General features: G+C 43.9%; 1 protein-coding gene across 1 annotated transcript; it reads right to left on the reverse strand.

Moving 5' to 3' along the window:
- Positions 1-630: 630 nt before the first annotated feature.
- On the reverse strand, positions 631-13,105 carry TSEN15 (tRNA splicing endonuclease subunit 15). Its single transcript, XM_086753452.1, has 4 exons — positions 13,057-13,105; positions 12,138-12,219; positions 10,739-10,874; positions 631-1,073 (listed from the first exon to the last, which is right to left on the reverse strand). The coding sequence occupies exons 1-4, from the start codon at positions 13,072-13,074 to the stop codon at positions 869-871; spliced, it is 441 nt and encodes a 146-aa protein (XP_086609578.1). The 5' UTR covers positions 13,075-13,105; the 3' UTR covers positions 631-868.
- Positions 13,106-14,263: the final 1,158 nt, after the last annotated feature.

The following is a 14,263-nucleotide window of genomic DNA, read 5'->3' on the forward strand; positions in this document are numbered from 1 at the left end:
GCAAAGCACTAAAAGCACACTGAAGCTATCTCACAGACAGGAAAGCCAAAGAGAGGGCAGGTCACCATTTAGACAACTTCATCACACTGGGATGCGAACACAACACACCTTTGGTTCTTAGACAGTCGTCCAACACCGTATGTGGAACAAGAGCCTGGCGGTGTTTCTGGATCGCGACCACTAGCATGGTCTGCGTTCAGCTATGTGGGTCAACACTTCCAGGTGTAGTTGATCCAGTCATAACCTACCTCAACATGAAGGGCTGGCCTCTGCTCATACATTCTTCAGGCAGCTCCAAAGAGCCCTCTTTAGTCTGTGCTTTGTTCTAGTCGCCTCTGGTATTGCTATAGTCAGTTTTCCGTCTACAGAGAAAAATTTTAAATAAGGTATTTCTGTGGAGAAGTCTTTTCTCCAAAAGCAGGAGAAAGAAGATTAAGTGTTCAGAAATGTAACCTGGGAGGTAGCGTAAGGGCTTCTGACAATATTAAGACAAAGACACTCTGTAAACTACAAAGCCCTTAATTTAGTACTCCTGCCAGAATCCCTTAAGATTTACCTTTAAACAATATGTACAATATGGGTAAGGGTGTGTTTATTAGGTACTTGAACAGATACAAAGGAGAGAGTAGCTTTGGAAACACCTCACAAGTATATTTATTAGTCAGGAGCAATCTGTCTTAAAAGCATGGCCCATTTCATACTTTAAATGGCATTTTGTTACAGTGCAGCTGCATAAGCCCCCATTCTCCCTGAACAGACACTTGATATGCAGAAGGCGGACTTTAGCACACTAAGTATTTACATACATAAGTTCCTGGATTTGTTTAGGTTTGAGGACAGAAGTTCAAGAAAAGTCTGTTTGTCTTAATCATTTGAAAAGTTTCTTTCTTTTTTTTCTCCACTGTTTATTGTCCACATCTTCAGTATCATCAGGAGGATCTGGTATTACAAAGCCATCAGTCGCTTTATAGTAGACTACTGTGGAATCTGTCTCAACTATGGCCAAGGTAACTGACAGCGGGGTGTCGGGATCATCTGGCGGGAGAGACGCTTTCTTCAAGATTTCCCTTATCCTAGAAGAGGAAACAATCAGTTAGAAAGGAGTCCACAACCACCTACTGATGGCACAAAGGTAAAAATGCACCATTGCTGTTTTTATTCTGCAAATTTGTCTTCACTAAAGAAAATACAGTATCTGTTCTAATAAAATTCCAAGGTTGTATAATCGAGCAACAAAATCAAATAACGAAGAATCTTACAAAAATATACTCAGTTATATTCATATCTGCTAGAAATGGCTCAACACATGCTTCTAAGCTTTGCTTAGGTGTACTACTGCGCACAGGCTTCAACCATCCTTGAAACACCACTATCAAAGCATGGCAATCACTAATGGCCTTGTTCTCATTAGATTAAAAAAAGTCTAATTAAAAAACATAAGGTGTTCAATAAGAGAACAGAATAATTAAGACTTGTTCCATTTGTAGAGATAAGTCTTCCAGTCCGTGTGCTACCGTTCTCTGCCAGACTGTGGAAGACCCAGGAACCGAAGCCAGGTTTCTCTACCTCCCCGTCTAGACTAGAAGCCACAAGACAAATGTTCTTCTTCAAAACAGTCAGCATAAATAATGTCTTCCTTAAAAATTCAACACAAAGTTATGCAATTTTTCCTGTTCAGCTTATTTTAAGAATAACATGCCAGTTGCTTTTCAGTTCAGAGCTGAGGACAACACTGATTCCTGGAGTTCTGGTATTACTGTTCCGACTGGGGAACAAGTACTGAAGGAGTGCAGTGCCCAGGGGTAGAACAGTAACACACCCCATGGAAAGCATTTCCATGGGAACTTTCTCCTTCACCTAAAACTCAGGTGCAATAGGGCTCATCTGGGATTGCCAGGACAGGTTACGCTCTGGGGAGAGGTCAGCTATGCAGTGGGACAAAATGCCCTTTGCTTCACGTGATCTCATTCACCAGAAGACATGCATTTCTGAAGCTAAGCACTGTAGCTGAAAATAAGGCTCTTTCTAAATGCATCAGCTTTCAAACTTTAATCATCATCTTCCTTCCAGACCTCTTTGATCCCTTAATAAAAGCCAAATGGGAAGTGGCAGAGAATAAGCAGCAGCCTGGAAAGCCTATGCTATTTATGAAGCCCATGACCCTTTTTAAGTATCCATCTGTGTTCTGAACTGTTCATAATTCAGCTTGGCTAAACTCAGTAGTGCCTTTTCTTTTTGCTTTCGCTACTGGTCCATGTATAATGCAAGGTAAGGCAATACATTATAGTTAAGTTAGTGATTTCATGCAACAGAGATACTAAGGCTGTGAAAAGCCGTATTCTGGTCCTCCTGCCATCAGCACATTTCACAACAAGAACAAATAAGCAAAGAGATACTGTGTTAGTCCCTGGCAGAACAGAGACATCTGCAAAAGACTCATACTTCAAGTAATGTGACATTAACTGCTCTGCTCCCTGCCACCTCAGCACAGCTTTGTCCGCACGTTTACTTGTCTGCTGCCCCAGCCTGAGGGCCTTGCTGTGGGAACACTAACTGCACCGTGGATATTCAGTAGAGCGTTAATGCAAGCCTGTCTTCCAAAGTTGTAGGCAAGTCGTGGAGAGAGGTGCTCTGCCACATGAAAGAAATGCATCCCACTATGAGCCATGCCTCAAACATGGCAAGGCCTTCCAGTAAAAGCTGTACCTAGCGAGAGGGGTCATGTGCCTGCTAGAGCTGCACCAGTAAGTACCCATTTAGCGCTTAGACTTAGAAGATATGCTATGATCCCAGATGTGGCCAGGTCCTGACCACAGATTAATGATGTTTCTTCACATCCCTGACTTACTTTTCAGGAGACTGAGTTTCAGGCTTTATATAAAGAGCACAAAGATATGCCATTGCCTCAGGATGATCTGCTGATATTGCTGTCCGCACAGCCCAATGCTTTCCACTGCACACGGGGAATCAGCCTCTGTCACCGTAAAGAATTACAACTGCAAATGCAAGATTCTCCTCTTCCCCTTTTCTCAGGGGGCAGCCCCAAAACAAGACCTCTCACTCATGCATGCCACAACTAGCCATAATGCAACACAGCACATCTGCAGATTAGTGAGAGGGCATTTTTTAAAAGAATACATTTCGGAATTCAGGAAATCTGTATCAGACGCCTGCGTTTCCTCTCCTCCCCTGAAGGCATCACTGTTAGCCTCTGCATGCAGCATGTTCAGAGAGTTCTCTGCAGCAGCTGACATTTCCAAGGAGTCAGAGAACATCTGGGTTTGTCCTGATTTCACTGCACTTGCTACCTGCCATGAACAGAAAGATGAAATATTGCAGGAAAGGTACAAGTTTTTTTAAATCCTTTTGATGTATCTATCTAACACTGTCTATTGGGGGGCGAGGGGGGAGCAAGAAGTGTTCTTGGCCTTCTGAAATTCAAAGGAATGCATATTTGACCTCCTAAACAAGGCAAGAAACCTTTATTTCAAGAGATTCAGCCCTCTAGGCTGCCCATCTCACACAACAGCTGCATTCAATGACTAAAATGAAGTCCTGGACAAGAAGCCCATATGTAACACCTTCCCCAACAGAGCTAGCTGACTCCATTACTAAGTTAATGGTTACAGATAAGCTCCTTAATGACCAGTACATCTGCTACTGACAAGTGATGTCAGTTATAAAAGACGGCTTTTGCTTAAATAAAAGTGGCTTTAATGTCTCTGCAGGTGTCAAATATTAGAAGCCTCTGGAATGGAGGAATTCAGTACAGTCACTACCTTGGCATACTCCACCAACAGTCTTGATAGCCTCCATTCACCAGCCTTTTCCTCATGAGTCACAACTGTGTTAGGACACATTCTGCAAGCTTCGTTCCCAGTGATACCAAGGGGTCCACAATGACTCTGCTTTTGGTTCCTCAGCCTTTACAGGCCATGCTCCAACAGCATGAAACCCACAGAAGCCCTAGTGTCAAGCATTTGGCATGGACTGGCTCTATCTGGTTCTCCCTTTTCAACAGGCATTCAGGTATGTCCACTCCACTAGCTAGACATTAAGTTTTAAGCAGAATGTAGAGATGTAACATGAGAAAAGGTGCAGCTGAGAAACAGCTAATGCTGTTCCACAGTGGCTGAATAAAAGCTTAGCATGTTTTCAGTACAGTCTCAAGTAAAGCCTGTGTTGGAAGAATTCACCATTTCCCTTTGTTGTCTCCTGAAGGACACTGTACAACACAATGCTCGGTCACCTTAGTACACTTTCATCGCCTCAGTCTTGCTCACCCACAGGCTCAGCCTGGCTAGGGAGATCAGGGACAGTCAACACTATACATGCCACCTTCTCAGGATTTATGCCAATGACTACCTGGTAAAAAATAAAAGGCCCCAAGAGAGCTCACAGAACAATCAAGCATGTGTGCTGCTGAACACACAGTCTATGAGTTAAAATATCCTGCAACCACTCCTTTCCTTTCTCTCCTCATCCCCATGAAGAAAAGCCATTCAAGGTTAAAACAGGCAATACTGAAGCTTTAGGTTTCCCACATAAAAAGGTACATCTCAAATAAAGGCACTGTGAAAAGAAAATAACTTATGTAAGCTAGGGGAATGCAAACACCACAAGAAACACTGAGAAGTTTTATTTAAGTCCCATAAATAGAATAGGACTAAATATTTTTTAATAATTCTCTTCTGTTGCAGATCATATAGTCCAAAGTTTTCAGAAAAGCTTGAAAATCCATCTTTAAAAGCTGATGGTGCTTGCGTGTTCACTGTAAGCTAAAATCTGCTCCCACCAAGACAAGCACAAGTAGGATGAAGCCCTCAGTTTACACCTAGGATGCAAGCTCACATTCACCTCACATTGCAGGAGATGAAAGGGATTTAATCTCAAACACCTGAGGGAGACACTGTTACACAAAAGTAAAGAGCTGGAATTTCTAAAACCATTTGTATCAGAACAAGGGCTTTAGAATATGCTTTCTACATACCTACAAACTACAGTCAGTAGGGATAGCTTTTTTTCAAACCAGAGAAATAGTCATAAAGGCAGAATTAACTTACTTAACATCATGCAAGGACCAGTGCAGCTAAGGTAACAGCACTATGAATGTCATCTTGCAACTGCCCTTACTGCTGCATGACAACAGTGAACTTAAACCTGTGATAGCTTAAAAACAAAACCCAGCAAAACAAAAACAAAAAATCCACACAAGAGGAGAATTTCCATCTTTCTCCCATCTTAATTGTTTTTATGAACAACAGACTTTTGTATTAAGTAGGCCTTCAACACACATCAGAAATCTGTACCATCATTCCTAATGATCTGCTCCTAACAAAGTAACCTTGCCCTTTTCGCTCCAGAGAAAGAAAACTGGTATACCGACTGGTGAACTTCAGGCAACTGTAGCTTGAGGTTTTAACTGACTGTCTAAAACCTAAAAGAGAACAGAATCATAAAGAAAAGATAACATGGGCAGAAAGTTTTGTGACAAACAAAAGAGTATTTCAGTGATAGATCCCATGCAAGTACCTCTGAGAAGCAGCGGAAACAGTGAAAGCTCAGAGTAGTTTTATGGAGGTTGCATAGTGCTCCATTTAGCTGAAATGGAACTACTGCCTTCCTTACCATAAAAGCCAAAGGCTTTCAATCTGCCCTTTATACTTGGATGAATAATTCATTGCAGGCTTGGCCAGCCCCAACAGCTCCCTCCCCTCCATGCAAGGCAGGGCTGGAGAATCAACACAAGTTGGTCTCTGTACCCTCCAGAAATCATTACTGTGTGCATCGGAGTGCATTGTACCAGACTTGTTCAGACAGGTCCCATGACAGAGAACCAACGCAGAGGAAACTTCCCACAAAGCACAATACCTTGAATTTAGCCAGCACTACAAAACCAGCACAGCATGGCTCACCATCAGCAACACTGCTCCAGATATTGCTGCCTGCCCTGCAGCTAGATTAGCTTAGTGCCTTGAAACACAGTGAAGCAGCATGTGGTGGTGGTGGTTGGGGAGATGTAAACGGACAACGCTATTTCTTGGGATTTGTTTCCAAACTACAGGAACATGGGATACTAGAAGAAACTCATTTTTTTACAATGGAAAAAAAAAAAAAACCAAAGAAAACACCACATGCCTCACTGGTCAGGAAAAGGAATATAAAGTCTTTTTTTTCCATGAATGTTGGAAAAGAAAACAAGACAAAATGGAGGAATCAGAATTCTGCAAAGTTCTACAAGATACACCAACTACAGGATGTTTGATCGTAGTACTGCATAACCAGCTCAGCTGTATGAGTCACATCAATCACTTTAAAACTGTTAACTTTGCATTTAGAAGCCATTAATTACATTTTCAATGTGTGATTTACTGTATGAGTAAAATCAAATAATGCTTAGAGCAGAAGAGCTACTGACAAAACTGTGAAGAGAATACAAGATAAGGAGCATGTCACATGTCCAGTGCACTTAAAATAACAGTGCTTCCTACAAGCAAAATCACTTCAGATTAGAGGAAGTTCTATTTCATAGAATCATAGAATGGTTTGGGTTGGAAGGGACCTTGAAGCCCATCCAGTCCAACCCCCCTGCAAGAAGCAGGGACATCCCTGACTAGATCATGTTGCTCAGAGCCTCATCCAGCCTGGCCTTGAACGCTTCCAGGGATGGGGCTTCCACCACCTCTCTGGGCAACCTGTTCCAGTGTTCTACAACTCTCATTGTAAAAAATTTTTTCCTAATATCCAATCTAAATCTACCTCCCTCTATTTTGAAACCATTACCCCTCGTCCTATCACAACAGGCCCTACTGAACAGCCTCTCCCCATCTTTCTTGTAGGCCCCCTCGAGGTACTGGAAGAAGAGTACAGATTTAAAAGAGGATAAATCACTTCCAGTCCTCCGATTTGCTTCTATGGATGCTTCTCAGCTTTAAAATTAAACATTTATGTACTCTTTTTACAAAATTAAGTTACCATTTTAACAAAATAACCTATTCCCTCTTAGCCTAAAACAAACTTTGCAGTCTCCATAACCTCATGCAACTGACTTTATTGTTCATTTCCAACACTTGCATACAAAAAAACCAAAAAGGGTAGTGACATATCATTTCATCTGACAGTTTATTAGTAACATTTTGCTTAGACAGTGTTATTGTCTCGGACAGACAGCACATAATTCCATTAGATCCAGCATCTAACTCCCTGGTCCTTGGAAGGATCAAGGCATTCAACGCTATCTAGAAAATCCAGCTGTCAACGCTGTGAGCTCTCCTACACTTACTGGGCTTGGTTTATGCAAGTCATTTCTGCTAGCTTTGAAGCAGGACTATCTGTATTTAACTGCTTCATTCCCTTTGGGGAGCCATAATTCTGGAACGTACTGACAATCGTGTACTTAGTGTGCACTAAGGTGTCGTCTGCAGTAGTGAACAGCAAGCACATCCCAGCCAAGGGACCTACCTCCTGCAAGTATGAGTTACTTCTAAATTCAAAGGCACACAAACACAAGGTTCTGCAAATCTCAACTAGCTGTGTGTGGCTGAGAACATGGTCCAAGACAGACGTAAGTTGCATCTTATTCTCTAGGTCTTTACTCACAGAAGATTCAGCAATCTTCATTTTAAGAACACGTGTGCGCAGCATAAAGCCACTTCTCAGACTGTATGAGACTAGCGTTTCCATCGGCGGTCACTTTGCTCCAGACCCTGTTATTTTGCGATTCAGTGAGTTACTGTGCAGCCTTACACTGGCAGGGCAGGATGATCAGCTTCCATCAGGCTGTTCGTAGAAGCAGACAGTGAGCTTAGTAAGCAGAACAGCTTTTGCCTTAAGTAGTTAACTGTCGTGCATAAACTGGACATGATGAAATCTTATAATAGGCTAAAAAACATTGAGCAGATTTTTTTTTTGTAGGGCACGTTTATCATTTGCTGGTGTCTTGCTGGTAATTTCCACAGCAACTTCACTACGGCCTTTTAAGGACATACTCCTCTGAGTGTCAGCCAAGCCAGAATCTTCATGAGGCACCTGGAAGGCAGAGCTTGGCTGAGGTGGCTTTGAGAGGAAAACCACACTGCAGCCCCTACCCAGGCCTTACTGGTTAAGCAAGGAAACGCTGCCCATAAATGCTGCCATTTGCTAGCTGCTTTTGCAGTTAGCACATTTTCAGGCCCAGCAATGAGAACAGAATGTATTCACCTTACCAACCCTCTCCAGTGGCTTACTTTCAACATTAAGTGAGCTGCTTTCACTTGTACACATACCTCTTCTTCTACCTTTAGCAGGTAACACAAAAACCCAAAGCATTGCTTTGGACAGAAGAGCAAAGCAGCCAAGTACAAAAGCTTTCTTGTCTACCTATAGCTTGAGAAGCCAAAGAGAAAATATCATTTAAGACATCAGGTACCTAACAAGCCTCCTGCTGTCAACAATCACAACAACAAAATATTCATCACTGTCAGAACAAAGAGGCAGTAGTACTGTAATACTGTTTCCACCTCCTTCTGTAGAATGCCTTTTTAACGGCCTCCCTCTATGCTATATAACTTTGAGCTACAGTTATTTTCTATACCCCTTGGTTTTTGTCTGCTGTTCCAGGAAAGGAGCCAAGGAGCTGATGCTGTCCTTTCTCTGTGAAGACAGATCAGGCCCCTCTAATCAGCGGTGACCTGCTAATGAAATGCCCAGCATGCACAGGCACACACACGTTCAATAACACAAATACCAGCACATACTAGCTTGCTGCCTGACAACACCTATGGGTATCAAGCTCATACAGGCTTTCATGGACTCACCCAGCACTACAGCCCCGTTACTCAGCTCATTTTAGTGACAATACGCTCTATGTAGCTGCTCTGCAGCAAAACTAGTCACAAACTGTACTTTTAATCAATGTGATGCATTCACTCTTTGCTTCTCTAACACACATCCTTCCAGTAATGGATTCCATCCGCACTGGTGCCAGAAGCAGAGCAAACAGTATCACCACAGTACAAACAAGTTCAGAGGCTCCAAATGAAAAGCCCCAATGAAACAGTGAAAGATAGGACATATATGCAGCGGAATAGCTCACTGTAATTAAAAGCCAATTAGAACATACTTCCTGGCATCGATCCAATGCCAGGAATCAAGGTTTCCAAGCTAGGTAGAACATTGTACATTAAACAAGCACAACAATTCAGCACGTAGGCATCATTTCTCAAAGATCCCATATACTAATTTGCTGCCTTCTTTTCCCATCTAAAATCTAGCTTGACCTGTGAATAGCAATGTATCGCTTTCACACACATACAGTGATCTACTTCTTGCAGAGGGGCTGAACGACACTCAGCGTTTCATCCGGCAAGACCTCTCAGCAGCTTTCCTCTGTTGTGGAGATCACAGCATATTTCTCTGTAAGTCCAAGCTCACAAGAGACCAAGACCAATATTTGCAAACAGAAGACTTTTTTTCAGCACGTAGATATCACTCCAATCCATCAATATCTAGTCACTAATTTTCTTCCCCTCACAAATGAATTGTTTCTGAAGATACTCTCTTAGGAAAACACATAGCAGAATTAATACAAGAGACCAATCGGTCACTTCTAAAATGTAAAAAAAAAAAAAAAAAAAAAGGCAAAACCCATAGCACATCTAAAACATCCTAGAACGAGCACACACACACATCTGCTAAGTGCAACTGACAGCTACCTACTACTGTCAGGCTGCTGCCCACAGAGCAAGAGGAAACAGCAAATACTAGCAAGTTCTGTAAAGTCAGCCCTGCGCACACGCTCCTAGCAAAAGCAGGAACAGAAGAAATTGAAAATATGTACTACCATGTGATGCAGCTGAAATAGTTCAGGTCTTCAGAGACATCATACAAAGAATGGCAAATACCAGCACGAGGAGGCGGCCATTATCAGAGAGTAAATCATACAGTGTGTTTGAAGCCGCTCTAAGGGCCAGTTAAAATATCCTGTAAAATTACTGAAGCAGAATTTCTCTAGGCTGTAAATACCTGCAGTATCACAAAGTCATAGCTGTGTTGTCCTCTGCTTGAGAATTACTCAGTCTTGCACATGTAAGGAAAGTAAGTCAAAATCACAGCTCAAGGGACAGTTACACATTAGACTCCAGATAAGTAAGAGGAATTTCTGATTGACAGTAGCCAAATTATACTTTCAAGACAAAAAGTAAACCAAAGCAAACACACCAGGCTTATCCATAGATTGGTCAATAAAAAAATTTTCTTCTTAGACAGGTCCAAGAGGATTTCTTTCCCCTTAGGTACTTTAAAGCCTAGTGACACAAGAAGTATTGCTAGATTTCCCAGACTACGAAAAAGCATCACAAGAATGTTCAGAACATAAACTGTGAAGGTCTTGTATTCTAACCTTGTCTCTCAAACTCAGACTCTGATATCCATTACTATCTCCTAGAGCATATGCAACTTCTAAACAATATGAAGTGTTTATCAGCAGAAGGAGTCAGTTGCTGTGGGAAGCTGACATCAAAGGCATACCACTTTCAGAGAGGGAGAAGCAGAGACTGATGCAGCGTAGAAAATCAAATCTCAACTTTGCGTGTATGTTTGCAGCACCCAAAATAACTCTGCTCACAGGCTGAGATATTGCTTTCCTCCTTTGTTTCCTCCCCCTTCCCCTCTTGACCAAGTCAGCAGCAGCCTGTTAAATACATCTGTTCCTCATTTTATCTTATTGGTAATACGAGCCAAACGCTGACCACATCCTCACCTCTCATGGCTTAACGATATGTGCACAGGTACCGGCACCATCACTTGGAGACTGTCCTGTTCTCTTTCACGTGCATGTAAACATACGAGTTGTAGTTCTGCTACTCCAACGTGCTTCACTTCATGCCAGTTTCTCCCTAGAAAGGTTCATCATCAATGAGAAGGACGAGAACACAAAACACAGGTTTTAATCATTCAAATATCAAATCTGGTATTTAAGTTAACATCTTAGGTTTTGTTTTCCCTCCCTCTTGTCACAGGACACTTCCCATGAGAGACAACTACCTCATTCAACTGTCAAGTTGCCCTTCTGGGAAACAATTCTGTTGAAGAAACCCATGGGAGCAGTACTATTCGGCTGACCCCAGAGCTACACTAATTGATGGTGATGGATCTGTCTGACAAAGCTTTGTTTCAAAAAGGCAGAAAGATGACAAAAAAAAATCTTTATCATTCGCAGCATAAAACTATAATCCGAATTTGGACTTTATCAGTACCCTAAACTGCAAAGGAGCAGGTGCTAAAAGCATGATTATTGATGATACACAGTTCTTCCCTTCTGCTTGGAAGGATAAGGCTAAAAGTTTTTGTTGCAGAACTACAGGAGCCTTCTCTTAAAGGCTATTAAGGCATTTTCTTCAGAAGTGTAACAATAACAGGCACAGTGCTTTCTGGCCTGTAAAATCCTTCCTTTCCCTGACCTTGAGAACCACCAGCCTCCAACAGAAACAGAAGCATTTTGATTAGGCTGGCTGCCTGCCTACGCACAGTCCCATTGCAATAATGCCAATGTGGGAGAATCGCAGGCAGAAGTTTATATATCATATAACTCTGCTCCACTCTTACAAAAGACACCAGAAGACTACACTGCATTTGTCATAATTATTGCCACCAGACTTCCAAATTATCTTCTTTCCTATAGGACTCCTTGCCCTTTCTAGAAAACGGCACCCCAATCAGGCCAGCACACATCAGCCATTTGCTAAATGGAACCTTAGTGAAACACTGTGGTTTAGTAACTTTGACATTTATCTACAAATAAGGACTCCATTACCAGCACAACCACTGAACTTGCAACTTCACCTTTCTACATGCTTTTTCCTTCCTTAATCCTCTTTCACTTTTTGTCCACGTTGAGTGTCTTTGCCCTGGAACGCCTGCACCTGTAACTGCTGGACAAAACGGGCCCAGATCTTCATAAAGGCTCCGGGCAAGCACAGGGTAGAAATCTTCAGCACCAAAATACCACCTGTTTCTTACGTAACCATCACTGCATTAATTTTCAAAAAGAACATCAGGGACTTCTGTAGGAAAAAGGTCCTGCCAGTGCACAAACTTTAATAGCACCTAAAGGCAAATACATTTGTTGTGATGTTTATCCAGACACTTCACTGAATTACCTTCTAAGAGGTCCAGGTACACCACAAACGCAGCATAGATTTGAGCACTGTCAGAGATATCAAGAGACATCATTTCTGTGAACTGAAACCCCAAAAGTAACACTGGTCAAGGAAAGCAGAAGTTGTATTAAGAATGAACAGACTGAACCCCGAATATGTACAGCTATCTAAGCCACTGAAGCCTGAAACCAGTTTTAAGGACTACCAGGCAATCAAAAACCAGGAGCTGTTTTCTGACACTACCTTGAGAGCTCCTATTTTCTACATTCCCCTATTTCCCCTTAAGAAAGCAAGCCAAATAAACAAATAAGTGAGGAATAGCAACTATTTCTGGAACAGATCTAGCTTTGTGGAGAAGGGCTATGAATTTTACCTATTTTTGCTGCAGTACATCAACACAAGATGACGGCCAAATTAAATACCCCCATGTTTTCAGTAGATACTAAAAATTCAGATGGAGTCAGTTTAAGACGCTTGGGTTTTCCAGCTGTGATTTCAGCATTTACAGCCTCGTCCCCTGCTAAAGCCGGCACTCCCCAACCACCCCACCGGCTCTCCTCACGGGCCGGCAGACGAGCCCCCTCAAAAGGCCCAAAATAACAGCAGGCGTTATATTAAAACCTCCCTCCCCAGCACCCCTTCTCGGGGGGGGGGGGGGGGGGGGGCGATGTGCTTCCCCAGCCCCCCCCCGGGTGTCTGTGACTGCCTACGGGCTCCCCCCGCCCCGACATCCTCCTCAAAGCCATGGTGGAGGGGGAAATCCTGTCAGGGGCCGTGGCAAGGGGAGGAAAGCAGGTCCCCCCCGAGTGACTGAGAGCTCCCCGGCCCAGCGCCCGGGCCCTAACGGCGCCCGCCCGCCCGTCCCTCGGCGCCCGGGCAATGACGGGCCGCGGCGCTCCGCACCGCCGCACAGGCCTACCGTGGGGTGAGTCGCCATCCAGTTGCCGCCAGCCCCCCCTGCCCAGCCCCCCTGGCCCCCCGGCTCCCGCCCGCCCGTGGAGGTGCCCCCCTCCGCCGGGCCGGAGCCCCCCTCCGCCGGGTCGGCCGCCGCCTCCATGCGCTCCCTGTTGCAACGCGACTTCGCTCCGGCCGGCGCAACGCAGCCGAGCGCTCCCCGGCAACTGCGGCGCCGCTCGCGTTCCGCCTCCACCCCGTTCCCCCCCGAGCCGCGGCTCCCCACCCTCCTGCATTAAACCCTGTTTAGGGACAGAATGGTGTATGTCCCGTATCAGAGTGGGTCCTTTTGCAGCCCTTTCTTCTAATTGCAAGCTCTTATTTCGCAAAGAGGCTTGGGGATTTCAAATAAAATCCCCAAGCAGCAGCAGGAGGTAGCCCAGAGAGTAGGGCCAGGGGCTGCCCAGTCCAGTGTGGAAACCCGGAGGGAGAGAGGCCATGAATGAGATGTGGAGCTTGGAGAAGAGAAGTTTTAGGGGATTCAGGCGGGGTTTGTAACCCAGGCACAAATCTCAGCCGGTTTGGATTTAGAATCTTTTCTAAGGGAGATGGGGAGCACCTCAGAAATACTGCATGTTAGAGGTGTCTGTAGAGCACCTCCACACTTCCTATTTTTTTTCTGTCCCACTCACAGATGCAGTACAGACACAAAAGGGCTGTCAGGAGTTCCCTCGACCCACACCTGGGTGCAGTAGTTTTGCTGTCCTTACCACAGGGCCAGCAGAGCCACCAGTGAGGCCTTTGTGAGGGAAACCGGGCTAAGTAGGTGAGAGGCAGGCGTCCATATTGCTGGAGGGCATCTGTGTAAAGGGTGGAAGATTTTAATCTTGAGGGAAAGAGGGGAAAATAATCATGGGGAGAATAAACTGCGGATGAACATTACAAAACCTAATCTGAGTGAAGGTCCCCTTGGAAAGAGAGAGAAATGCCTGGAGAGAAAGAATGCAGGGAGAAGAGTAAAACAGAAACAAAAGCAAAGAACATTTTATTAATGTATGGTGTCCAAAGCTTTTATAAACTAGTTAAGAGATTTAGATTCAAGGTATTGTTATTCAAAGCATCTTGGACTTCTTAGAAGTAGCTCTGTCCTCCAGTGCAAGGATGGTTTGCCTAATGCAATGTGTCCCAGGTCGGGCTTACCAGCTCCATCTGTCTTGGCACCTGTTTCAATA

This window comes from Chlamydotis macqueenii, chromosome 8 (genome assembly GCF_036417535.1).
Source record: "Chlamydotis macqueenii isolate bChlMac1 chromosome 8, bChlMac1.mat, whole genome shotgun sequence".
NCBI classification, from domain to species: Eukaryota; Metazoa; Chordata; class Aves; order Otidiformes; family Otididae; genus Chlamydotis; species Chlamydotis macqueenii.